The sequence below is a fragment of the Tachyglossus aculeatus genome, chromosome 13, assembly GCF_015852505.1.
Source record: "Tachyglossus aculeatus isolate mTacAcu1 chromosome 13, mTacAcu1.pri, whole genome shotgun sequence".
Lineage (NCBI taxonomy): Eukaryota > Metazoa > Chordata > Mammalia > Monotremata > Tachyglossidae > Tachyglossus > Tachyglossus aculeatus.
In genome coordinates this window covers 8350536-8377202 of record NC_052078.1, presented here as the reverse complement: position 1 = coordinate 8377202, position 26667 = coordinate 8350536, and the positions used below count along the sequence as shown (strand labels likewise).

At 44.9% G+C, this 26667-nt stretch overlaps 1 protein-coding gene, 1 long non-coding RNA gene and 1 other non-coding gene across 4 annotated transcripts in view; 1 reads left to right on the top strand and 2 right to left on the bottom strand.

Annotated features, from left to right (window-relative positions):
* Positions 1 to 628: 628 nt before the first annotated feature.
* LOC119936412 lies at positions 629 to 766 on the bottom strand. Its single transcript, XR_005453741.1, has one exon. It is a non-coding gene; the product is annotated as a small nucleolar RNA SNORA7 (small nucleolar RNA).
* Positions 767 to 3873: 3107 nt separating this feature from the next.
* LOC119936398 lies at positions 3874 to 19774 on the top strand. Its single transcript, XR_005453731.1, has 5 exons — positions 3874 to 4027; positions 14491 to 14639; positions 18633 to 18702; positions 19485 to 19579; positions 19674 to 19774. It is a non-coding gene; the product is annotated as an uncharacterized LOC119936398 (long non-coding RNA).
* Positions 12570 to 26667, bottom strand: part of DNAJB6 (DnaJ heat shock protein family (Hsp40) member B6) — an 82021-nt gene continuing 67923 nt past the window's right edge. The window contains exons 10-11 of one of the 2 annotated variants that reach the window (XM_038755987.1): positions 23541 to 23589; positions 12570 to 14233 (exon numbers count right to left, since the gene is read on the bottom strand). In XM_038755987.1, the coding sequence (XP_038611915.1) occupies positions 14140 to 14233; positions 23541 to 23589 (143 nt within the window). In that variant the 3' untranslated portion in view covers positions 12570 to 14139. The remainder of the gene's footprint in view (positions 14234 to 23540; positions 23590 to 26667) is intronic. The other variant, XM_038755985.1, reaches the window with a different exon arrangement.

Below are 26667 nucleotides of genomic sequence, written 5' to 3'. Positions count from 1 at the left end.
GTCACTTGTCAGCTGTGTGACCTTGGACAAGTCACTTAACTTCTCCGTGCCTCAGTGACCTCATCGGCAAAATGGGGATTAAGACTGTGAGCCCCACGAGGAACAACCTGATTACCTCGTACCCTCCCAGCACTTAGAATAGTGCTTGGCACATAGTAAGCGCTTAATACCATCATTATTATTATTATTATGGAATCTTCTAGATATAGAACTTGCCACTAGATTCCTGAGGGAAATTACAGTTTACATTCAAATCCTCCTCCCAAGGAATTTAACATTCTATGGTTTTTAAAAATAATTGACCCTGTTTGTCAGCTTGTCCCTTGAAAGCCTCTACAATAACCTATTGTAACCTATTCAGAAACAGTAATTGCGGTAATTTGTTGCTTACTCTGTGCCAAGCATTGTATTAACCTCTAGGGTCTTATGTTGTCGAGTTATCTCTGACCTATCGCAACTCCGTGGATACATCTCTTCCAGAATGCCCCACCTCCATCTGCAGTCGTTCTGATAGTGTATACATAGAGTTTTCTTGGTAAAAATACAGAAGTGGTTTATGATGGCCTTCTTCCACACAAGTAAACTTGAGTCTCCGCCTTCGACTCTTTCCCACGTTGCTGCTGTTTTAACTTGTAGCAGATTGCCTTCCACTCACTAGCCACTGCCCAAGCTAGGAATGGAATGGACAGGCCACTGCTTGACTCTCCCTCCCATAGCCGAGACTGGTAGAGTACTGGAAACTCTCCAGGTGCGATCCCGAGAGGGGAGCTCTAGGATAGAGCCAAGATAAACACAGTCTCTGTCCCACATAGAGCTCCCAGTATAAGGGGAGAAATCCCTTCTTCTTGAGCCTCATTTTGTTGTTTACCTTTCCAATTCCGTGTGGTCCCCTGTGCAATCCTCCCCATCCCACCAGCTTCAACGCTGCTGCCAACACGGACGTTGAAATCTCCCAGAAGGATCAGACTGTCAGATCCTGGCACTGTTATGATGAGTCTGTCCCGATTCTTACAGAATCTTCCCTTCTCTCTCATGGCAGGGCTGGGGTACCGCAGACATTCATCCAGAGCAGGGCACTGGGCTTGAGAGACAGCCTCAAAGTCATCAGGTGATCACTAGAGCCTTCAAACCACTTTGTCTGAAAGCAAAGCTCATCCTCTAAGCCTTCACTCAGGGGAGAAAAGACCTCACCGGAAGATGGTATTATTATTATTAATAATAATAATGGGAAGCAGCATGGCCTAGTGGATACAGCACAGACCTGGGAGTTAGAAGGATGTGGGTTCTAATCCCAGCTCTGTCACTTCTCTGCTGTGTGACCTTGGGCAAATCACTTAATTTACCTCATCTGCAAAATGGGGATTAAGACTTAAGAGCCCCCATGTGGGACAGGGACTGTGTCCAACCCGATTAACTTGTGTCTACTCCAGTGCTTGACACATAGTAAGTGCTTAACAAATACCATTATTATTATTAAGAGCTGTCCTTGGCAGGGATGGAGGAGTCTCAGAGCCTGACATCTCTTTCTGGGAACTGTCAATCAGGAAATCCTGCTTCCTTCAGTATGTGATGTCAGCTTTCTGGCTAGCTCACATGAACAAGGACCATTCTCCTCCCTGTTTGACTGGAGGCATTCTCATTACTATACAGTTGGAGCAGATAGCCCAGCCTAACAAGCAGTAATTAATGATGGTGATGATACTTGTTAAGCACTTTCTGTACGTTCCAAGTGCTGTTTTAAGCACCAGGGATTACAGGGAGTAACTGCAATGGCACAGCATAGGACGGACATGGAAGAGATTATCTGTTTTACACCTGTCTTTTTGGCCTCACACTAGGATAAAAATCCATCGGTAGCACTATTGCTCCCCCCTGAAGATCTCATATGTATCCCCTCCTGGAGGCAGGAATTAGAGGTGAAACAAGTGGAGGGAGTTCATTTTACTTCTTTCCTTAAGCCCTCTCCTTGTGTGATTGAAGGGAAGATTGGTATGTTGTGGATTTCAATTACTGCCCCAGCCCTGTTACCACAGATCACTGAGTGTTGGCTGAAAAAAATCACTTCATACAATCCCTGCTCTTCCCACAGGCAAACCCATCGGAAGCCACAAGTCAAGTGGAGATTTCCCCCATATCTTTCTTCTCCTCCAAGCCAGGGTAAGAGAATCAAACTCACATTACTGCAGGTGAAATGGAAAATTACTTTACATCACTCAAAGGTCCCAACCTAATAATAATAATAATAATAATGGTATTTGTTAAGCGCTTACTATGTGCAAAGCACTGTTCTAAGCGCTGGGCTTGGGGGAGCTAGCCAACTCCTCTAGGATCATAAACAGGAACAGGATTCTGATATATTCATGACTGTTGAAGTTATCAATCAGAGCAATGAGTTCCACACTGGGGAGGGAATTGGGTTGAGCTGGAGCAGCCTTAACTTATCATGGGGTAACAGGAACTTCTTAGAAACTGCAAGAGACACGAAGCTCATGAATTAATCAGGCAAAGCCCCGTCTCAGTAAGAATAGAACTACTTCCGACAGATTTGAATTCAAGCTTGTCTAATTTTATGGCAAGGGAATTTTTCTGAGTGAGATAGCACTGGAGTCACCTAATAAAAACTTTCTTGTCAATTTTATCTGGCCCGTGATTTAGATTCGTAGGCTAAAAGAGCCAGAGGGGTCTTCAGAGGTCAACTAACCCATCCTCCTGTCTCCAGCAGCTGGAACTTAAGTCGTTCTAAACCACTATATGTCTGGCCAAGTTAAAGTTCTACAGAGCTTTGTCGGCTTATTTTTTCCAGCTTTTCTTTCCTTGAGGGGGAAGTCAGGTGGAAAAAATAAATGGGACCATTGTTCTTTTCTATCCACCAGTAATAAGTGATAAGATCATTTCCCCCTTCTGCCTCTTCACTGTCCCTCAATATCAGAGGACAATTGGCCAGTTTTTTGAGGGCAGGGATTTTATCATCTCTATGGTGCTCTCTCAAGCTCTAAGATACAGAACTCTGCCTACTGGCCCTCAACTACCATTGATTGGTTATTTTTAAACCTGGTCTATGCTATTTCTAAAGCTCTCCTGGAAGAAAGGTACCACACTCCCCCTCACACTTAACATGCTCACCATCCTACCACCCACAGTCATTTTGTGAATATTGGTACATATTTTTTATTGTGAATCCTGACATACCCTCCCTGATTAAAACATGAGGTGAAGTGGAGACAGAGGAGAGATGGAGGGTGAGGGGAAAATCCTTCTGTAGCAAGGGGACAGCAGAGATTTGGCACCTATCCAATTCACTTGATAAACCAAACCGTCACTTGGGGACCAGAATGATCCAACTGCCTGTATCCAAAGAGCAAATATTGTGGATTAATTAATGCCAGGGACTCCACTTCCCTTCGTGCTCTGATGGCACAGAATACCAGGGGGTGACCTGGCTCCTTCTGTAGACAGGTTTCACGCCAGTTTGACAGAGAAACTCCCAGACCTGGCCCTTGGGTAACCGAAGGGTGGAGAGAAGGGGTTGACAGCCAAGTGGATTCAGAGCACTGATCTCCAAGGGCAGGGGAGGGGAGAGGTTCTTGCCAACTGGAAGCAATGAGATATTTATCAATGGAAAATTGGTGAGTTCAGGGCATCAGCTTGGCTCCACCATCAGGAAGTGAGAAGGACATGCTGGGAAGTGGGGCAGACAGAATAGTCTGCCTTCCGAGGAACTGAGTCCTCTGTACCGACTTGCTTCACCCATGCCCTGTGCTGACGTTGCAGTTGGGCAGTTGCCAACAAAGGCGGGCGGGGTGGCTTTTTTTCAAACCTCTTGTTCCGCCTTGTTGGCCGCAGGGTCCCCCACTCAAGTGGCAGAGCAGGAAGTCCCGGCCGAGGAGAGGAGCACTCAGCCTCAGCGGAGGTAAGAATGCGTTTTAGTCTACTCCCGTGCAGACAGCTCAGCTGAAGAACGGCAGGCAGCCGGGAGAGTGGGCACGGCCAGGAAAAAGAGAAAGGACAATGTGCTTACATGCTGTTGGTGAGTGAGAATGCAAACTTTTTTTTTAATTATTACTACTATGATTTTCATCACCCTGCTTTGCTTTAGGCAACCGAGGGCAGAATGGTTTATTTAATGAAAGTCAAGCTCTAACCTGCAGTAATGAAAATGGCTGGTGGATGGTGCTTGGAAATGGAGAGGAGAAACACATACACACGAACAATTGAGGTCATCTGGTCCAGTCCCCTGCCTTTAGACTGAACCACACCTAAACTATCTCAGCAGATGAGGATCAATCCTTGCACTGGCCTCTTGCGGGAGAAGATCCCATAACCGCCCATGACTCTTCACCCCATATAGCAGGGAAGTTCTTTTAAGGGTTTGGTCCAGAAAAGGCAGAAATGATCAGGTTGTGGTCTTCCCTCATGCTGCTCCTAGCTCCTCTTGCATAACTCACCTCTGACTGTTTTCTGTCTCAACCAGGCTTTCATGGCCTTTTGCTCTCTCTGCTTATTGCTTCCCACTCTGCAGGCTTGCCATGCGGGCACACATGGGGTTAAGTGAAGGGTCAGAGAAGACAGAGTGAGCAGGCAAAGGTGGTGATGCCTCAGTCCCTCAGGGCAAGGCTCAGATGCTGCAGTAGGAGTGGAGTGGGAGCCCCACCCTGTCAGCCTCAGGCCCAGGGAAATTCCAGGGTTTTATGGGCAGGTCAAAAGAACAAGGTTTTCATTCGTATCTTCCTTTCCCTCCCCTCCCTCCTCCTCTCTACCTCCGCCCTACTTTCTGGGTGTGAACCCAGCCAGGCCAAGAAGAATCCCCGTTCTTCAGGGTAGCACACAGTGCCACCATTCTTGCTCCTTGAGGAACGGCCCTTATTTTGGCACGCCTGGCTCTATAATTTGAAGACTCAGGAGGCTATTGCCTGCTCCTTTCATAAATCAAATTTACTTTCTTAATAATGGGAAGATTCACAGTTTTCTGCCAGTCGGTGTCAACCGGTAATGGCAGCCAGTCAGAGAAACAATAATTTTTATGCCATAAAAACTGAATTCCGTTTGTTCACAGACTAAAATGGATGCTGTTGATCAAGCGAAAACCTATAAAAACCAGGGACACCAGCTATGGGATTAAGCCATGATAGATTGACTGTTGTCAGACCTTTCATTGTTCCCTGCCATTATTCAGCGCCCTCTCCAGCCCTTGTTCTATGGGATTTACAATGTGTGCGGTGTGTAAGTCCTCCCTTCCGAGGGTCTGCCCCTGGGCCAGCCATGGGACTGAATGGACAGACAATGAGGCCTGAGGAAATGCCCCCCGTGTAGGTCCCCCTGCTTTTCTTTACATTTCCCCCACTCACCATTATGTCCGGAGTATAACTTCAGTCCCAGAGAGATTTTCTGATTGAAAAATAGAAAAAAAAATAAAACCACTCCCAGAACACAAAGAAATAGAATCTCCAATTGTCCCTAAAAGTATCACAAATAAGTGTAGGCAACTGTGGGGTAAGGGTGTGGGGGGTTTTGCCGTGAGACACGTTGAGGGAGACAATTTGGGGCCAACATTTAAAAGAGGCTCAATAAATATTGAACAACAATAGCAAGTTACCCAGGATTCTGCAAATGATAAATTGTGCTATTTGTTCAGCATTTAGTACATGCTAAGCACTCGGGTTAGTACAAGAAAGGCTGGATGCAGTTTCAGAATATGAGTCAAGAGAACTGTTGGGATTCCTTTTAAGGCATCTCCAAGAGCAATGGAAGGAATTTTTTTTTTTTAACCCACACGCCCTCCATCTCTTAGTTGGGTGTGCAAAATTCCCAGGGTGTTTCAGTGAGTCACTAAAGCGCAAAGCTGGGAATCCCCTGCATTTTATACCTTTCCATTAGTCTCTGGATGTCAGAGAGTACAAAGTTGGGGCCCCTATGTAGCTTGGCAGTCACAGGTAATGGAACAAGAGGCATGAGGTTGTCCTGTGGGCTAGGACAAGACAGGCCACTAGCAAAGAACGAACTGAAGTGAGGGATCCCTTTGAGGATGGGGTAGATAAATCAGGTGACTAAGGGCGGCTCTGAAGAAGATAATAGGGTTCCTGAGAATTCCCTGTTTGAGGAAGAGGAGGTGGGAATTTAAGGGGACTTTGAAAATGGGGAGAGCTGTGGTTTGGTAGATTTGAAATGAGGGAGCATTCCAGGTGGGAGGAAGGGTTAGGAGGCTGGAGAAAGACATGAATGAAGCGCAGTGAGTTTAGCTTGGGAGGAATGAAGAGTGTGAGCTGGAGTGCAGTGCAACAAGAGTTAAGTTGGAAAGCATAAATGTAGCGCCTTGAAGCCTGTGATCAGTTCTTGCTTAACTGACTACCCCATATCTGTTTTATGGTACCATTAACAGATCACAGTCACGTCAAAAATAACTCATTTAAACTACTCATTTTCTCCCTATCCAGTTGAGGAAATGCCTCCATACAACTCCTACAGAAGCTTAATATATGCAAAAGTCAGGCAAGGGGAGCTTCTAACTTAGGTTGATGCAGTCTAAAGTGACAGAAGACAGTAATAAGACAGGCTCTGCAGGAATGAAAGCACCTCTGTAGGGCTGGGAGTGGGGAAAGAGTCAAGCAGTGCAAACCTCTGAAGACCCACAGGCCTGTGGGTACACTGAAGCCAGGCTAGGGGAGAACAGGAAACTCAGAGGGATCAAAGACTCCAAACTGCCTCACAGAAAGCAGTGCCAAAGAAACTGCGCTGTAGGAAAGCCAGTATTTTAATCTAAATCAGATTTTAAACATTTAATCTCATAAACTACTGTATCCTGTTATTCTTCCCCAAGTTCTTAGTAGAGTGGTCTGCACAGTGGAAGCACATCATAAATACTATTGGTTTATTGAGCGCTGAGTGCACTCTTTGCATGGGATAAGTGTCCACGGGCTAGCCATTCCTTATATAGCCTATCACTGCTGCATGCCTCTGGTTCTTTGCCTCCTAGCTGCACTACATCTTGGCTCCAAGTGAACCAGTCTCCCCATCTCCAAGTGCCACATGCCAGGTAGATCTGCTTCCCAGCAGGCAAAAACCTAGACCAACCTAGGCAATTAAGTTATGGCAGGTTGGACTTTGGGCAGCTGTCACCTTTGCTGTCTCTGTTTTTGATTTTGTTGACTGTCCCCTCCTCCTTGACACTTCCTGGACATAGTACCCTCCTGGTTCCCGTCCTAGCTTTTGGGATGCTCTTTGGGTTTCCATTGCTAGATCGTCTTCCACTCCCTCCCACTGTGGGTGTCCCTCTTGGTTCAAGTCTGGATCACCTGCTCTTCTCACATTCTCTCAGGAACCTCCTTTACTTACAAGTGGTGAAGGCTGAAGTCCTGTCAGAGAAGACACCATGTTGACATCGGGGTACCCTGGGGTAGGTGAAAACCTAAAAGAATGCAAACTCACAAATGGGCACTGGCCCTTGCCACATGTAGAAACCTGGTGGGAATGGAGACTCTGTGAAGTTCCCTCAGAGTGGACACCATTTTTGGAACCACCCAGGGTAGCCTTACTTAATTTGGGGGATGTCAAGTAACAAAAGAATCCATCGATCATGTTTCTTGAGCACTTACTGTGTGCAGAGGACTGTACTAAGCATTTGGGAGAGTACAACAGAGTTGGTAGACACATTCCCTGCCTCTAATGAGCTAAGTGGAATACATTTTAACGTTAAATTGGGCCAAAGGCCTTGGAAGTTGACCTTGTTTCTGTTAGGATTTTTAATCAGCCAGGCCTCAGGGCGCCCTTCCTTACCTCTGCTGGGTATGCTGTCCCCGGCTGAGATGGCAGATTGAGATGATCTCTCCCTACTGGTTTCTCTGTTCAGTCATGTTGCTCTCATCAGACCCCGTAAATGAATCAGTCGTATTTATTGAGCGCTTACTGTGTGCAGAGCGCTGTACTAAGCGCTTGTAAAGTAGAAGATAACAGAGGTGGTAGACACGTTCCCTACCTACAGTGAACTTACAGTCTAAACAGGGACAGAGACATTAATATAAATAAATTACAGATATTTACATAGGTGCTCCCCTCACAGGGTCACACTTTGAGAGTTTTCAGTACTCCACCAGTCTCGACTACTGGAGGGAGCAGTGGTAAATAAAAGCAGTGCTCCAGGCAGGGTGCAGCTATTGCAGAGATTTCTTCCCAAGGTCTATCAGGGGAGGAGTCTCAGCTTCTTATCCACTTAGATCACTTAGATGGTGCTGGGTGGTTCAAGGCCCTTGGAATTCTAATAAAAATAATAACAAGTACTATTATGGCATTTGTTATGCATTGTTCTAGTCACTGGGGTCGATGCTAGTTAATAAATTAACTCTAGATTGTGAGCTCCTTGTGGGCAGGGAACATTTCCACTGACTCTGTTGCACTCTCCTAAGAGCTTAGTTCAGTGCTCTGCACACAGTAAGCACTCAAAGCAAAGGAGCACAGCATAGTGGATAGAGCACGGGCCTGAGAGTCGAGACCAGGGTTCTAATCCTGTCTCCCACTTGTCTGTTGTGTGACCCTGGGCAAGTCACTTACCTTCTCTGTGCCTCAGTTACCTCATCTGTAAAGTGGAGATTGAGACTGTGAGCTCCACATGGGGCAGGGACTGTGTCCAACCCAATTAGCTTGTATCCACTGCAGCGGTTAGTACAGTGCCTCACTCATAGTAAGCACTTAAATACCATAATTATTATTATTAAAATGGGTTAAGTCTGTGAGCCCCATGTGGGACATGGACTACATCCAACTTGATTAGCTTGTATCTACCCCAGTACTTAGTAGAGTGCCTGGCACATAGTAAGCACTTAACAAATATCATTAAAAAAAAATAAAAAATAAATATCATTGATTGCTCGCTCTGCTTGAGTGAGAATCTGCAGTTGAGATGGTCCCACTCCAGTTTCAGTCCATTAAATATCAACTCTTCTTCCTCTTTTCCCCGAGAGGAAAAAACATATTTGTGTGGTTACTGGAATTACTCTACAGCAGAGAAAAATGCCAGGTGGAGACATGCCATAGACTGGAGAGACCAGTCCCGGAAGAAAAGGGTGATCAAGTCTTCTCGGCTTGGGTGAGCAAATCAGTAACTACTTGCATGTATTAGGTAGGGGAAATGATGTGTGATTAGCAGTGCTATTCCCCACAAGGATATTTGAGGTGTTTTTCCTCCACATCCTGCTCTGACAGGATCCCAGCAGGACTTGGACTCGGTAGCCAACTCTCAAGGCCCCCACGAATTTCAAGGGTGTGGAGAACGATGCTATTGATCAATTTATGGAGCATGGTGACTGACATGTGAATACGCCATTTATACAAGCCGCTCCCTCCCCACCCGCCCCCAACCCCTCACTCCCACACACCCCTACCCCGGTTCTGAATACTCTTCAAGGCTCTTACCTTATCTAAGTAAACTAATGAACACATTGGCTCAAAGTCCCGCAAAGTGATCTTGAATGCAAGGGCTCTTATGGTAGGTGGAGGGGGAGTGGGGCATCTTAAAGAGTATTTTGAGCACCTCAAAAGCTGGCTTCAGTAGGGGCAGGAGGACAAAAATAGTAGGACTCCTTGGAGAAGTGAGTATCAGGTAGCCTAGAGCCTTCCTCTTCACCCTGGACCCAGAATACAGGGTGAAGGCTAAAAATAACCCAGTACTTTTATATATATATATATATATATATATATAATGGCATTTGTTAAGCACTATGTGCAAAGCACTGTTCTAAGCGATGGGGAGGATATAAGGTGATCAGGTTGTCCCACGTGGGGCTCACAGTCTTAATCCCCATTTTACAGATGAGGTAACTGAGGCACAGAGAAGTTAAGTAACTTGCTCACAGTCACACAGCTGACAACTGGCGGAGTGGGATTTGAACCCATGACCTCTGACTCCCAAGCCCGTGCTCTTTCCATTGAGCCACGCTGCTTCTCAGTACTTACCACAGTCCAAGGCCCAGATCACTGGGAATGTGTCTACCTACTGTTATAATGTACCGTCAGGACTTTGAACAATGCTCTGCACAAAGTGCTCAGTAAATATGATTGATTGATCTTGAATGAAGCTCAGTTACTCCCTCTCCTCTCCCTTCCCCACCGGGTCCCACTCTGGTCTAGAAATGGAAGCTGAACATCCCCTGCCTTTAACCAAAAACCTCATCTGGGTGGTGAGATCGGTTTGGCCCTGAGCATTTCACATACCTGAAAGCTTGTTGCATTAGAGGAACAGGATCAGCCATGCGTAGGAGGATTCTTGGGTCTAAGGTTACTGGTGAACCCTAGACACAAAGTGTTGGAAGAAAACAGGTACTGAGCTTCCCAGCTCTCTCGGGAGTGCAGAGTGGATACTTCTGGGCAGCAGAGTGGGCTTTCCCCAGAGCAAGAGAAGAAATCCCAGAATCAGAGAGAATATGTTAAAGCATTGGCCCGGACCATCATCCAAACCAGTCGACTCCAGAGTTTCCTATCTGCAGTTCATGTTTGGCAGATAAATAAATCTCACCCCTCCTCCCCCCAGCCTGCCTTCCATTTCAGTTTTCATCCCGTGGTTTGGGGATTTTTATTCTTGGGAGTATTTCCAGCCCCTTGACATCCACGCTGGAGTTCTTCAACCCTCTCCACCAGCAGTCGCTGATTAAGACCGTCCCCTGAATTAGAAAGAATCCTGCAAGCTCCAGGTAACACACTGGGACAACTGATCTAGGGAGCCAGTTTAAAATTTCTGTCATGAAAAACACCTGCACCTGAGAACACCTCTACAAGTACCTCGTGTAGGGTTGCTATTCATTAAAAATAGAACAAGGTCAAGTCAGTTCTTTGGGGGGCAGGGGGCTAGGGGGAAGGCAATGGAAAGTAGATAATAGACCAGTTGGTAAATGAGGAGAAATGAGGACCCATAGGAGAGCTGAGATTAGGTCTCAAAGAGAGGCTTACCTGGTGAAAAAGTGGGTGAGGAGGAGGTGAACTAGAAAAAGGGCCCTTGGAAGAAAACAGGAGATGGGAGGATGAAAAGGCACTTGATATAAAAGGAGAGCAGCTGAGCTTCACCGTTGTGAGGGCGATTACTTCTGCACCTAAGCAGATGGCTAAAATGGAAAGATAACAACGGATCATACTGCGGAAAGGAAGAATGATTCTGTGTGCATGCAACTGCCAAATCTGGAACAAAAGCCCCTGGGAATGTCATGGTCTCTCATCTTGCTTTGAGGGAAGGGCTGGAATCCTAAGAAATGGTAAAGCTTGTGGACTAGGTCCAGCCAACCCAGCCTCCCGGTGATCCTGTCTTTAAACTGACCGTGAGTCCTAAAGTCTGTTCTGACCTGGAGGAAAGGCCCTGGGCTCATCCCAACTCGGACCTCCACTCAGGACTGGAGCAGCATTTGGGGCTGGAGGGATGAGTCAATCCACCAGCCTCCCTCCCTCTCTCTACAAGACTGCTCCCCTACACCAGGCACCTCTTAGGCCATGGCTGGGCTTAGAGGGTTCCACTTTCTGCCTACCAGAAGAGTTCAGGACCCAGAGGACGGGCCTTCTTCCACTATAAGCAGTGCTGAGCTGCGGCCTAACAGAGATCTTGTGAAAACAACGGAGAAAGCAAACGTCGGCTCTTCCCTGGAGTGGTCACATCTTCACCTTGCTGTTTGAAGGTCACACAGTTTGCCACCCTAAGATAAACTGAAGCAACCAGAAGCCACTCGAAAGCTGTATCAACAAGGATCTGGAATAATTTGATGAGGCAACATATTATCATCGCTCAGGTCAGCAATGCAGTTTAATGCCCACCTGGGCCTGAGGAAAATGGGATATGATGAGGAGCTGAGTTATTCAAATGAAATGACACTTTGACTATTCAACAGAAACCCAGTCTAAATGATGGGATGCTGGTGAACCTGAAATGAACCACCCAATCAGAAGGTGCTTTTCTGTGGAGAGAAAACCAAGTCAGGTGAGGTACTTTGCTCCAAGGGAGTGGGAATCTTGCTAATTGGACATGTCTCTCCTCCCCTTCTGCTCCCACAACCACATCATGCCTCACACTGTCCCCTCCTATCACCCAGCATGTAAGAGTGGATGATGTGATGACTTCCCCTCCGAGTAGCTCATTACTTATGAGACTGGTCTTGCTATAGTGGATATAAGAGTTCCAGCATGATGTCAGTGAATCCTGATTAAGGACTGGAGGGCAGTGGTGGGGGAGGCAAACAAAGAAAAATCCCAGTTCTTCCACCGCTTCGATGCCCCCAAACCCTGAGTGAGGGCTGCAGGGGGTTCTAATCGGCTCACAATGCTCTAAGCTGCTCCAGGAAAGCCCAGCCCTTCCTTCTCCAGTGCAAGGAATGCAGGAAGAGAACAGTGTTGGGGATTCCTGCCACTGCGAGGGTCCCAGAGCACATCGCTCCATCTGAATGCTGCTATGGTCCTGCACCACAACCTGGAAAAACCTTGGACCTCCAATCCTCAGAGCCCACTGAGAATTGCAGTTTTTTTGGCCCCAGCAAAAATGCTTTGTTTTACCTCTGACACCTTTAAGTCAAGCCAAGGCTGCCTAAGGCCTAAAAATGAACAAGGGAGAAGGAAAACTACATTTATTTTTTTAATATTAGTAACACTGCACAATTCAGTGGCGATCATGTGACAAACCAAAGAGGAAAAAAAAAAACCCAAACTACTGAATTTTGCAATCCAGTTCTGCAGGACATGGCCAACACTCACAGAAGATGACAGTTTTCCACAATAAAGCATTCAATACTAATCCACAGTCTAGGTACCCAAAACACTCTTAATACTACGTGCGTGCTTGTTCTAGCAGTCATTTGAGAAGAGCAGAGTTTACATGAATTTTTTCTTCCAAATCTGGGCATTGCTACATTACTGATGCTGAAGAACAGTATTTTGCTAAGTTGTTTGGACTCCAAGCACTACTAGATTTAAGGTATTGACATTTCTTTCATATCAGAATGCTTTAACCATATTATATTTCTAAAGGACAATAAGAACGAAAGCTATATGACCAACAAAGTCTTATTATATTAGGAAAGAGTAATTCACCAACAAGGAAAACATGCAGTAAACAAGTTAAGGCAAAATGGGGATTCAGCTAAATGCTCAACAGAAATGAAAGGTTAAGAAGCGATATCTCATGCAAATGAAGCAATTACAGGAAGCTACAAGGTAATTTTGCCACATTCAAGAGAAATTATTAAAACAATGCAGAAAATGTGTGCAAAAAAATTTTCTTTGGTGTATGTGATGAGTCATGCACACACTCATCTAACTTTTTCCTCACTGGCTAATCACAAATAGTAGCTGCTAACAGCCAGGACTGCTGTTCTGCCCAAAATAATTTAGCCTGTGGAATCCTACGCTTGGCCAAAAAGAAACTTGACATTCCAAAAAAAAAAAGGGGGGGGGGGGGAACTCAGTTAAAAACATAGAATTTCAAAGGAGAATTTTCATCTTTTGGTAATGGAGTTGTTTTTTTTTAATTCTACAGAACATCAGGAATGATTTTTCTGAAGAATAACTCCTTGGGAGATTCCCATGCACCACAAGACAGGAGAGGAGCCTTGAATCAGAGCTAGTAACCTTAAAATGCCAGAGACCGTACCTTTCTGATGGACTTATTTAAATTATCAATAGGTTTAGTTGTAGCCATAAGAACCCAAGTGTTCTGCCTTAAATAAGAAAAACAGTGAGATAGTAGGCAAGTGAACAGTCTGTACTTGTTGCATTATGGTTTGAACTTGCAATACTATAAATATCTTCAGCAGATTGTAAGATAGCTGAATGCATCCCTTTAAAAGACAGATTCCTTAATTATGTTTTAAAGGAAAGCATGACTACTGGGGAGTAGGTTCAGGGGGCGATCCTCAACACAAACTACATTCCTAACCACAGTCTCATCAATTTAGCTGATTCTGGATATAAGCACCCTGACCCTCCACTGTCCAAATTTCCCTCCAGCACTGCTAAAAATGGGGAATAGTGCAATTTTAGTAAGGTATTAAAGACAAAAGTACCATTTACCTGTCGAGCAATGTGTACAATCAAAACAACACAGACACACACACACACACACCCCTGCAATTGTGCTCAAATATATGAACGAATGGTGCAACTTTTTCAGAGGTTTTAGTGAATCTAAGTCCATTTTAGTGATTCCCCTTCGTTGACTTCTTCTTCTTCTGCTCCTCCCTCTGCTTCTGCTTCTTCCTCTTGCCACCTTCTTTGTGTCCTAAAGAAACAAGGCTTGTAAAACACTGTAGAGAATAACTGCATTTCTCTTTAGAAGACACACATCATTTGGCTCTGAACGTTTCCCCTCGCCCCTGATGATGCCCTAAAATCTGACTTCAGTTTTCATGTGTGTACCTACTAGGTAAAAAAAAATACACAATAGATATACAAACAGCATGCTGCAAACCTTAGATTCCTGGAAAGACGGACCACATCTGAAGTCATTCCTGACATTTCTCCCATTTGCCCCCACAGACGCGAGACCCTTGTAGAGTACAGGTGTACCTGCCCCACCAATCAACAGAAGCCATTACTGATTGACAGATGTACACCCTCACTGCTCAGGGAGGGCAGTTCCTCAGCTAGGCTGGTGGTCATCTTTGCACTCATTCCACGTCCTGCAGGTGAGCTAAAATGTAGCCCACAGCCTTCCCTTTAGCACGATCCTTTCCCCTCTACTATCCTTTCCCCTGTTCCCACTCCTCTCACACATCAAGGTATTCTCAACAACCTACCTAGCAACCTAAGTTCATCAGTGTCCCCAGTTTGTGATGGGATTTGAGGCTCACTGGTCACACATGGTCAACTCTGAGTCCAAGCTGTGCTTGGCCATGGGACAAGATCCCCTCTGTAGAGGAACCAGGCACAAATAACTAATACCACAGTTATTAATCATTGGTAATTAATAATCACCCACTGGGCCCATCCTCGTGGCTCCAGGGATATCCTCCATCGAGAGGCGGCCCCTCAAGTCATCTGTCTGTTGGACCTGTTCTTCCCTGTGGGTGTGACTGAAACAAGACAGACTCTCTAACAATCTCGAGAGTGGACGGATTCCCTCATTTTGTGGCAGATGCACAGACGCACACAGAAGGCCGAGTGCATCCTCTGAAGGCTTGTTCAGAAGGGCTTGAAATAACCCTGGCTCCAATCCGGCAGCCATTCTGCCATGTTGAGTCAGTGGGGAACGACAGGACAATCAGGCTCAACACATGGGCCAGAGCCTTAATTTAGGCATCAGGAGAAATGGATCTAAATTTGAATTTCTTGATGGTCACCAAACAAGCCTTCCCAGTATGGGATAAAATGCCTCAAAAGCACAGAATATACTAAAGCTACAAAGGAAAAAAGCTAACTAGTCATGAGATTATGTGCTCCCCTTCCACCTGCTTCCTGCTAATTCTAAAAAAACCCAGTGAATTATTTTCAATACGAATAGTTGGCTGAACTAAAAGAAACAGCACAACATTCACTCTAAAGCCAACTCTGGAACTGTGTCAAACAACAAGGCATGTCTCCAATCTTGGAAAACCCAGGCTGCCTAAGAACCTAAACTATGGGCTTTCTTTCCTTTTTGCTTGCAGGAGTGTGAGGATCCCGCTGGGTCATGAACCAGTAATAATAATAGTTGCATTTGCCCAGCATTGTACTAAGAGTGGGGTAGATACAAGATAATCAGTCTCGACATAGTCCCAATTCGGGGCTCACACTCTAAATAGGAGGGAGAACAGGTGTTGAATCCTCATTTTACAGATGAGGAAATTGAGGCACATAATAAAGTGACTTTCCCAAGTTCACCCAGAAGGCGAGCCAGCAGTAGACATACAAAGCACTGCCCGTAGCTAGGTTTGCCTCCTCTAAACCTCAGATCCTTCAGCGTCCTACCCATCTTCTTCTCCTGGGAGAAAGAAGAAAGGCAAGTGGGGAGGGATGTGCTGGGACCGGGTGCTGGTAAGAGCAGTAATACGGGTCAGCAGTAAAGTTTGAGGTCCCACCTAAACCAGGCTACCTGGTCACCTTAAGGAAGAAAGGACAGAAGGTGGTGGCAGGGGCTCCTCCCATGAGGACAAGAGCCAAGCACCAGAACTTCTTTCCTAGCTCCAAGGTCCAGAAGGACCATGACTTGGGCCACACAGTTCACACGGAAACATGGACACACAGACCAATCTACAGAAACAGTATCATCCAATGGTATGCAGCCCAATGTCTCTAAGTCTCACTCTGAATTTCAATTCCCTGGCAAATGCTTTCGCCCTGATATCAAACTTTTCAGTCAATTCAAGGACTTTTGCTCCGATATCAAACTTTTCGGTCACTTCAAGGACTTAGTACAGTGCTAAGCGCTTAGTACCGTGCTCTGCACCCAGTAAGAGCTCAATACGACCGAATGAAAGACATGCCCCGTATTGTCCTTTCAACAACATAATGAAAATACTGAGCTTTTGATAGGGCTTCAATCAATCAATCGGTTGTATTTATTGAGCGCTTACTGTGTGCAGAGCACTGTACTAAGCGCTTGGGAAGTACAAGTTGGCAACATATTGAGACAGTCCCTACCCAACAGTGGGCTCACAGTCTAGAAACCATTCCATTCACAAAATGGTGATATGCCTAGAGACTTTTGGAAAAAGAAAAATGAAAAAGGAGATAGTTGAAGAGCTGCAGTGAGGCAATTGCAGCACAATCCCATGTTTCTGAGGGTGGTGGGAAAACATCAGCTGAGGTTGATACAGCTGACAGGCCACTTGGATTTTAACATTGAAACAGCTGAGCATAGTGCAAATCTAAATTGATTTCACTCCACGTTTGTATTTCTGGCAAGAACGAGGTCGGACAACTTGTTTTTAGGTGGGAAAGAAGCGGCCCCTCAACTACTCATGTTCTTTTAATAAAACCTGGCTAGATATCAGGGTATACAGAAATGTGGTTTGATGGATAATTTAAATTTTTTTTTGTAAATGCCATATCAAAATAAGTCATTCTGGAATGGCTTTCTATAGCTAGCAAGACCATGTTTGGAATTTGGCAAGTACAAAGTGGATTTTTATTCATGTCATCAGAAGGGCACATAGAAAAAAAAAAAGTCTCTTCTCCCCACCCCCACCATTCCAATTCAAAGTGGTCGTGGCTCAGTAGAAAGAGCACAGGCTTTGGAGTCTGAGGTCATGGGTTCAAATCCCAGCTCCACCAATTGTCAGCTGTGTGACTTTGGGCAAGTCACTTAACTTCTCTGTGCTTCAGTTCCCTCATCTGTAAAATGGGGATTAAGACTGTGAGCCCTCCGTGGGACAATCTGCTCTCCTTGTAACCTCCCCAGCACTTAGAACAGTGCTTGGCACATGGTAAGCGCTTAATAAATATTATTATTATTATTATTAAAACAACATTTTACAGGAAAAAATTAGTTTATGTTAGAAGTCAGGAGACAGAAGGGATTGTGTCTACTTTATTGTACTCTCCCCAGGGTAAGTGCTCAATAAATACTATTGATTGGGATTCTAGTCCTATTCTGCAATAATAATAATGATGGCATTTATTAAGCACTTACTATGTGCAAAGCACTGTTCTAAGTGCTGGGAAGGTTACAAGGTGATCAGGTTGTCCCACAGGGGGCTCACAGTCTTCATCCCCATTTTACAGATGAGGGAACTGAGGCACAGAGAAGTGAAGTGACTGGCCCAAAGTCACACAGCTGACAACTGGCAGAGCTGGGATTTGAACCCATGATCTGACTCCAAAGCCCGGGCTCTTTTCCACTGAGCCACGCTGCTTCTCATGCTGCAAGTGACCTTGAGCAAGTCACAACCTTCCTGGACCCATTTCTGTCTCAATAAAAATGGGCATAAGAGGGATGATGGGGAGACAAATTAGATGAAAACACTTTGGAAAAGAATTGTTAGAATTGTTACATAAATGGAGCTTACTATGCCCTTTCCCCCTATACTTACCCCAAATACAGCCTAAAAACTTTCCTGAGAAACAACACAGTTTCTGCCAGTTTATTCCATAACACCACAACTGGGCCTTTCTCCTTTCACACCCTTAGTTGGGGTCCTTGGGAGCATCCCTGTGGAGAACAGTACTGATTCTTATTAAATAAGTCTGAAGCTAAGCAAAAATTGTGAGGTGGGAAAATCCACACAGTTTCTTCTAAATTCCAGTAATAAAGCAAAATGAGCAAAAGTGCCCCAAAAGTATTACTTTGAGTAATAATGTTCCCTGACACACAGAGTTAAATAGAGAACATGCCTAGAACATGATTAATCATCCAAGTCTAAGAGCATGGACAAAATTTATAAATAACATCAAGTTATAGACACTGATGATTCCCATCAAGGCTCAGCAGTTTAAATAGCCATTTACGTATGTCTCTGGAAGCCCAATAGGTTATGATTGTGTATGTCTCAAAACAATGAGATGGTAAATTGAAATAGTAAATGGCACATCTTCTCCAGGCTGACTCATTTTTGTCACATTAAAACCAAAAAACGATTTTGCCCCTTTGCAGGTAAACATGGCCCCATTTTTTCAGCCAGATTCAATTACATTTTTATACACTAGGACAATTGTTTGCTTAATCTACCTCTAATCCTCAAGTGGCCTTTTTTTCTTTCTAGGCAGGAGCACTGAATAAAGTCAGAAAATTGGAACTCCTTTGGATCCTCACCCTACATGGCCCCAGTGACAGTACGCGATGCGTCCTAGCCATTTTCTTTAGCTGTGATTTAAAAATGAAATCATGACCACCAAAAGGCTAGAAAAGCCCAGCTGGTATTGGGAGCAAAGTAGCGGTGAGTGGAATTAACCTTCAGATAAAATGTCGGGGAAAGGTGCCTGAATGGACTATTTACAGTGAGAGTGAGTGGGATTTGAAATAATGGAAAAGCTACTTAGAAAATGAAAGAAAAAGGGACAGCATCCTCCCAAATAAAGACTTCAGAGCAACAGTAGTGACCATCCAATGCAGTAGGTAGTCCTGTCTGTGTCCCCAACAGTGTGTGGGGTCTGGGACAGTCACTTGAGTAGGCTCTCCACACTGCTGCACAACTGGGATGAACCTGGGAGAGGTGCGGAGAGGGCAAGCATAGATGGAGGGTGGACATGAGGTAATCCTGAACAAGAGGAACTTCACACCCACTCCTAGGCCCTTCAAGTTAGAACAACCATGGCTAAGAGCAAGAGTGAAGTCTAGAGCCCCAAGAGCCACCATCTGTCTCTGGCCCTGCACTTACCGAAACCCCAGTTAAGTCAAAAGGAATCCAAGCATCAAGAATGGAGGAAACCTGGAATAACGTGGAATTTCCTTGGTGGAATAAATCCCGATCCAGGGCCCTGATTGGGCTGGTTTTCCTGCTGAAATTTTCCTTTGAGACAAATTTTCCTGAAGACAGAGTTTTATGGGCAAGTGTCTTTGGCAAGTCACACAAAAGGAAATTAAAATTTGATTTTTTTTTTTTACTTTCCCACAGAAATGAGGCAACTTGCAAAATACAAACTTATCTCTAATCTCTCTATCTCAACCATCTCCCTCAATTGACCTGAACACAGAATGGAAATAATGAACGTAAGTTTTCTAAAGATCACCTTACATCTTCCCTCTCTTCACCGTTCTGATTTTGCAACCCTTAGGACAAGTCACACTACTATACCCTTCCTAGGTTTTCCGGAAGCAGCAGTCATCTCCTCACGTGGAACAAAAGTGTGCAGAGGAGAGTGAACAGTCTCTCTGAAGACTCGGAAAACTGAATTCACTGAATCAAAGATATCGCAGCCAGTGGTAAATTCTCTGGAAAGGTCGGTCATGGTTGAGAAAGAGAGGGAGCAGGCCAATGACTTTAAAGTAGCAGCTGCAGCAGCAGCGGCCTCTGGCCAAGTTTTTTCCATGGGAGAGCACCAACTGGCCAGTTGCCCCAGGTGGTGAAAAAAGACCCTACTGCAACTCAACATTTTCAGCTTCACTTGCCCGTCATTTTCTAAAGATGGAATAGGGCACTATAGGCACTAGGTGGAAGGGGAGGCTTAAAAATGGTGTGGCCATACAAAGGGGTGGGGGGAGGGAGAGGCACAGAAACTGTGCTTGTTAAAGGGAGCCCCTACCCCATCCACACAGCATCACCCAACCCCGGTATCTGCTGGAGCAGTTATTGGGCTAAAAATGGCATCTGCAGTTTGGGGAAGGGAAATGTCAGGTCCCTTGGGCACTCAGGAGGGGAAGGCAGGAAGGAGGAAGAGAAGAAGGAGGAAGTGAGGGCCAACTGGAACCTTTAATCTGACCCAGGAAGAATGGGGAAGGGAAGGTGGTGGATAACAGGCAAACCAAAGTAACATAGCCGAGTTCAGGCTATGGTCTTTCGTTGAATATTCTGGGAATTTCTAACTTTTCAGAGCCTTGCTCCTCACCCAGGGCAGATTACCTGGGAAACCAATCAACAGTATTTATTGAGCACTTACTGTGTGCACGGCACACTTGGGAGAGAACACAACACATTCCCCGCCCACAAGGAGCTAACCTTCTGAAAGGAGAATGACTTTTTGACTTGGGGTTAAAAGTGACTAGGTTTTCCAGCGAGTTCATGATCTGCAATCTTTGAGAAAGGGTTGGTCCTCATGGCACAATCGCACCAGGTGAAAGGTAGGCCAGCCGAACCCTAACTTCATCAGCCTCCAGCCGGCCACCTCTGGCTCCTGCCACCCCTGTGCCAATTCACAGTTCCTACCGCTCCGCCTGCTGTTGTCCCTCCCCTCACCTCCACCTGTCCTCACCTCTGCTTGGGCTGAAATAATAATAATAATAATAGCATTTGTTAAGACTTTCTATGTGCCAAACACAGTACTAGAGTGGATACAAGCAAATTAGTTTGGACACAGTCCCTGTCCCACATGGGGCTCACAGTCTTAATCCCCATTTTTACACATGAACTGAGGCACAGAAAAGTTAAGTGACTTGCCTGTTGTCACACAGCAGACATTCGGAAGAGCCAATAATAGAACCCATGTCCTTCTGACTGTCAGGCCTGCTAGGCCATGCTGTCTCTTCCTCATCCAAAAATGAGGAACAATACAAAACATTATAAATTCCATTGTAGGGGTCAATCTGCAGCTCCCAGCAACCTGCCATCAGCCTGGTGCAGCAACAAAACAGTTGCCATGACAGAGAGAATTTGCACACTGCCACAATACTGATCAGAACATACACTTCCCTAACATAGTTCTTACTACATGTTTTAGACACAACATAGTTGGAGAAGTATCAACTTAACTGGTTGGAAATAACATACGCCACTGAGGGATGCTCAAAACAAGTTGATAAAACTATTATAATAATTATAATAATAATGGTACTTGTTAAGCACTTACCATGTACCAAGCACTATGTTAAAACATAGAGCAAGTACAAGAGAATCAGGTCAAAGTCCCTGCCTACATGGGAGCCCAAGGTCTAAGTTGAAGAGAAGCACGTATTTTTTTCACCATTTTAAGTGTTTACTACAGTGCTCTGCACATAGTAAGCACTCAGTAGCTACCAGTGATTGATTAATTTTACAGATGAGAAAACTTAGGGACAGAGAAGTTAGGTGACTTGCCCGAGGTCATCCAGCACACAAGTGGCAGAGCTGGGACTCCAGGTCTCCTGACTCCCAGTCCCATTATACTGCCTCCCACTCCTAAGAAACAATGATTTGTCACTGTTTATTTCCCATCACAGGAAGCAGATCGGAAGGAACCCAATGGCTCTCCAATGGCTCTGCGAATACAGTATCTTCTCCATTAGGCTGGGTGAAAGGGGGGTGACCAGTTGAGGGGCAGAGGAGAGAGGGAGGATGTGAGGAAAATCTGGGAAATGGTGTTTTGATGGCCTCACCCAGCAAACAGCTGCTTCTGTACTAGGGATGAGATGCAGCCTTGTAAGTTTGGAAGCATTTGACCTTATAGGGTCATCTCTGTTCTCTTCCTCCAAGATGCTGCCTCATTCCTGGTAACATGCAAGATACACTGTAAAAATGGAAGGGCCCTTTAAGTTTCAAATATCTCTTGCCTGAGCTAGTCAGTTTTGGCCCCAACACCTGAAGTTATTCAACACAACCACTTTTGGCTGCAGGATTTGATGCGGAAGAAGGTGGAGAGGGAGAACAAACAGGTCTTTCAATGATGTATTTCCACGCCTTCTTTTTCCAGTCAGAGCACTCCAGGGCTGGACAGGACCATGAAAGGTCATCCAGGCCACCCCCCTGCCACCAGGCAGTTTCACTCCAAAACAATTCTAGTCAGGTAAATATTGAGAAGGTGATATACAACTTCTCTCAGAAGTTTATTCTAGTTTTAACAGTGCTGTAAGGAAAGTCTCCCTTCTGTCTAACCAGGACTTATTTTTTGAAGAACACGGTGGGGCGGCCGGGGGCTACCTTCTGAAATGCCTCTGGAGGTTTCTTCTCCCTCTCACACCCTTAAGAGAGAACCAGGAGGGGAGGACAAGAAGGTAGGTGTGAAATTCAGGGGTTAAGGAAATAGTATCTTCAAAAGGACTGCATCAACAAGATATAGGCAATCATTGGGATAGCATGCCTACATGGGGTACGTAAATCCAGAGTTCCTTTTCAAGTAACTGAGTTGAGATTAAAAGGGGCCAGGTGATTGTTCTGGTGCAACCCAGAAGAAAGAGAACGCAGTGTCTAACCAAAATCCCTCCCATTACAGTGTCAACCTATCTGCTCACTGTTTGGACTTTAATGGAGATGGGGAAGGAAGTTGTTTGCCACCCTCCACAGAGTAACCCCTTCCTGTTTCGGAAGACATCATTTAATCATTCCACTGTCCACTCAAGATAACTTTGCTCCTTATATGGCATCATGTTACTAGACTTATGTAAAAGACTGGGCACACATCCCCCCTTTCACTATATAATGAAGAAAAAAAAAATCCAACTCCAGCCTACAAATCACTCTGCTATATCTTGCATTTCTGCTATGTGGTTTCGCTAGATCTTCACGGGGGAATTAAGGGGTGCCCGTCCAATACTCTGAGCCTGTTGGATTCAGATTCCCCCTTCCCTACCCATCCCCAGCCCCATCAGTGTCAGATGAACTGTTTTGTGGCACTTCTGGTGCATGGGAGAGAACTGGGTGCACTTAGGTCATTTGCTAACTATTGGTCTGATATTAGCTTTGCAAGTTGGCCTTTCTGCATTTTGTTTGCAAGGAACTACTTTCTTGTGGGTATGTTTCCCCCCTACACACATATATGAACTACACAGCTGAGAAATTTACCGAACAGAAACCACAAGTTAGCTCCACTGGAAAAATTATCATCAAGTGTTATACGCTAAACATGAAGTTAAATATGAAGAAATGGTTAGTATTACAAGCTTCATGCTGAATGCAGTGGGTGCCATTACTGAGCAGAAAAACATTCTGGTGAGACCACTGGTCTAAAGAGGTGAATACACAAATACGCACACGCACGTACAGCAGAGTTATTCTTTTAAACATGAAAACATTTCAGCCACGTTCTCTATCCCCATTGCTTACGGAAATAAGCTTTTGAAAGGGCAGGTGTCTTGAAAAACCCACGGTAGTTCTAGAATTTATAAATACCAAATGATAGCATTATTCATGTTGCTCTCTGTTTCAGAAACTAAAGCAGATTCCAAAGGCCCGTGACCTAAGTGTCAAAGTTTTAAGACTGCAGAGGAGTAATAGGACTGCCTATGCCAACCTTGGAACAAACAGGTCCATTTTAAAACATTAATAAAGGAGATTTCATGTTACTGTACATTCAACAAACCAGTAAGTCAAATTTGCATCACATTTTTATCCTACTGCCTTTACATCACATTATAGGTGTGTTCCAATAATTGGAAACAAAGCTACGGCTCAGACTCTGATCCAGGAACAATTACATTCTTATCAAGGATTTAATTTTATCCTTCAAATCACTACTGAGTTACAATTGTGCATGCTGGATATTCTCATATAAGGTGAAACAATGGCCATCTTCTGAGGACTAATCATATGGGGGATAATGACCCAATTTCTAACGTGAAATTATTTTTCAGAAAAGTAAGGATGTATCCTACATCCAACGGCATCTCAAATACACATAAAAATGCTAGACCTGAAGAGTTAAATTGCTTCTGAATCAATCTTGTTCAGCATAGTGTACCAGAGAAAAGTACAATCTGTACAAATATACACCGTAGGAAAGCCAAGCTGTTATAATAGTTTAGTGATTAGTCATTGAATTGTTGTAGCCTCGCCACATGTGATGCTACTCTCTAAGGCAAATATTTGGTCAACTTTATATTATATGCCTCCTTTTCCAGGGATTTATAATAAAGCTACAAAATTTGATCTTGGCTTCAATTTAGCACACTGAAGGCTCCACTGCTAGAGTTATCTTGCCCCACAAGACTCATGTGCTAGGGCAGACCTTCCAAAGGAAGTAAATAAGACACATTTTCACACCAGTCTGTGACCAAATGGAAACAGGCAGAGGATTATATCAGAAGAGTGGATACGGAGGCCTAAAATGAAAGAAACCAAGTATCCAACTGAGATTGGCCTTTATCTGTGCAAACACAAACCATGAGGACTGACAAATTTTTTTTTTGCAGCTGAAGTCTTCAGGTAGGGGGGCTGTTATTTTAAGGACATGTGTAGGAAAATACCTACTCATCATCTCTTTTACCACCTCCCGAATAACCAGCTTCAGGGAAAATCTGACCTTTTACCAATAATAATGATGGTATTTGTTAAGCGTTTACTATGTGCCAACCATTGTTCTAAGCCCTGAAGACAGGTTGTAACCCGTAAGGTGCCTGAAAAATCATTGCTTCAAGCAGGTAGACCCAGGGGCTGATTTGGTTTCAACTGGTGCATCAAATCCGTCGAGGGCATTTACTGAACACTTACTGACTTAGAGCACTATACTAAGTGCTTGGGAAAGTACAAGTCAATAGAGTCAGTAGACACGAACCCTGCCCACGAGTAGCTTACGTAAGGCAAACATCTCGGGGGAAAAAACTGACACATTCTTGGGAGCTTCCAGATTGACTGTTGTTTGCACTGAAAGTGCTTAAGCTCCCAGATATAGCTTCTTAGATGAGAATATGGCCTGCCAATGGACCGAAATAGGACTGACAACCGGCATCTGCTAAGTGGGTTTGCCTTTCCCTCCCACAGGCGCTATCCTCCCACTTCACTCTTCCCCAAATTACTCAGCTTCACCGCTTCATTGAAAACTTTTCTAAGCCCATTCAATTCGGAACTCATTGTGCATCCACCCACGCTGTCCAATTCCCTCTATTTTTCATTCAATTACACAGGAAAGGTTCGGTGCCTCTAAATCATCCATCTGCTTTTGCTGGCAACTCTCCATCCCCAATCCCAGTTCCAGTCACACACCCCCAGTCGTGGCTGTGTCCATCATTACACCAGCCCAGGAGGAAGCTGGGCCACCTTAAAGTGGGTCCCTGTTGTCACAAATATCCACGGATGGGACGGACCCCAACTTGCCCCAGGGGATCGACCTTTCTCAGAGACGTGCGGAGGCCGAGCACAAGAACGTCTCATTTACTGCTAGGTCAAAGAACACGGAGTGATCCGTCCAAGTCGACAAAGCAAAGCCTGGCCCTACAGGAAATAGGTCCCATCTTGTGATTCCCTGCTCGGTTAGTTGTCCCCTGGCTCATGTTTCTGCTTAGGAAAAGTAAAGGCTTTCCTCTCAAGTGCCCAGGACTGAGGAATCCTGACAGAAGACTTACAATATGTCTGGGGAATTTTTGCTAAGCACCGCCTGCTTCCTTAAACTGACACTGGACAGCTTCATTGGCTTCCTTAAATAAGTTGTCCAGGGAAGATTTTCTTGGATGAAAATTTAAAAAACAATCTTATACTCTGGAAACAATGCCTAGGTAATAGGTAAGGTTTGGGGGAAATGGATGCCCTCTAAACAGGTGTACGATTTAACTTATTTTGAAAGCGGCTTTTTGCATTATGAGAGGTCTTTTCAATCTGCTCAAAACCCCTTGAAGCCCTATGGGTGGGCATACCCAGTGAGGCCCATGGGTGGCCCTTCCCCTTACAATCCACATGTCAGAAGAAGCGAGTCTCTGACCGGTGGGGCCTCCCTGTAGCCATAACAAGGGCAGGCTGAAGGGAACCAAAGGGCAAGGCCTCAGCCCACCTACCTGTTCTGATTTGGCTATTGTCTATTAGGCAGGTGATTTAAAAAAAAAAAATCAAAACCAATGCTCATGCTTAGTCACAGACATCCTTATTCTGTCGCTCATGGGGAAACACTTGAACCAAGCAGGTTAGTCCTTGAGGGAATTACCACTCACCTCCAGACTTGGCTGGCGCACTACATTTTCATACGGCTCATTTGGTAAAAAGGAAATAAAAACACTATCCTTCACTAAAAGGCTTTGCTATCTCTGATGGGATAGGACTGTAAGCCAAAATGCATTTGAAAGTAACAAGCCAACCCCGATACCTCCTGATATGTACAAGCTGTAGTCTTTGTTGACCCCCTTTGTCAAATGTGCCCTAAACGATTTAATTTGTTCACTGACCAAACAGTATGAAAAAAGTTCTAACAGCTAAAAAGCCATCAGTTGAGGGTTTGTTTTTCCCCCCAAACACAACCCTAAGCAGC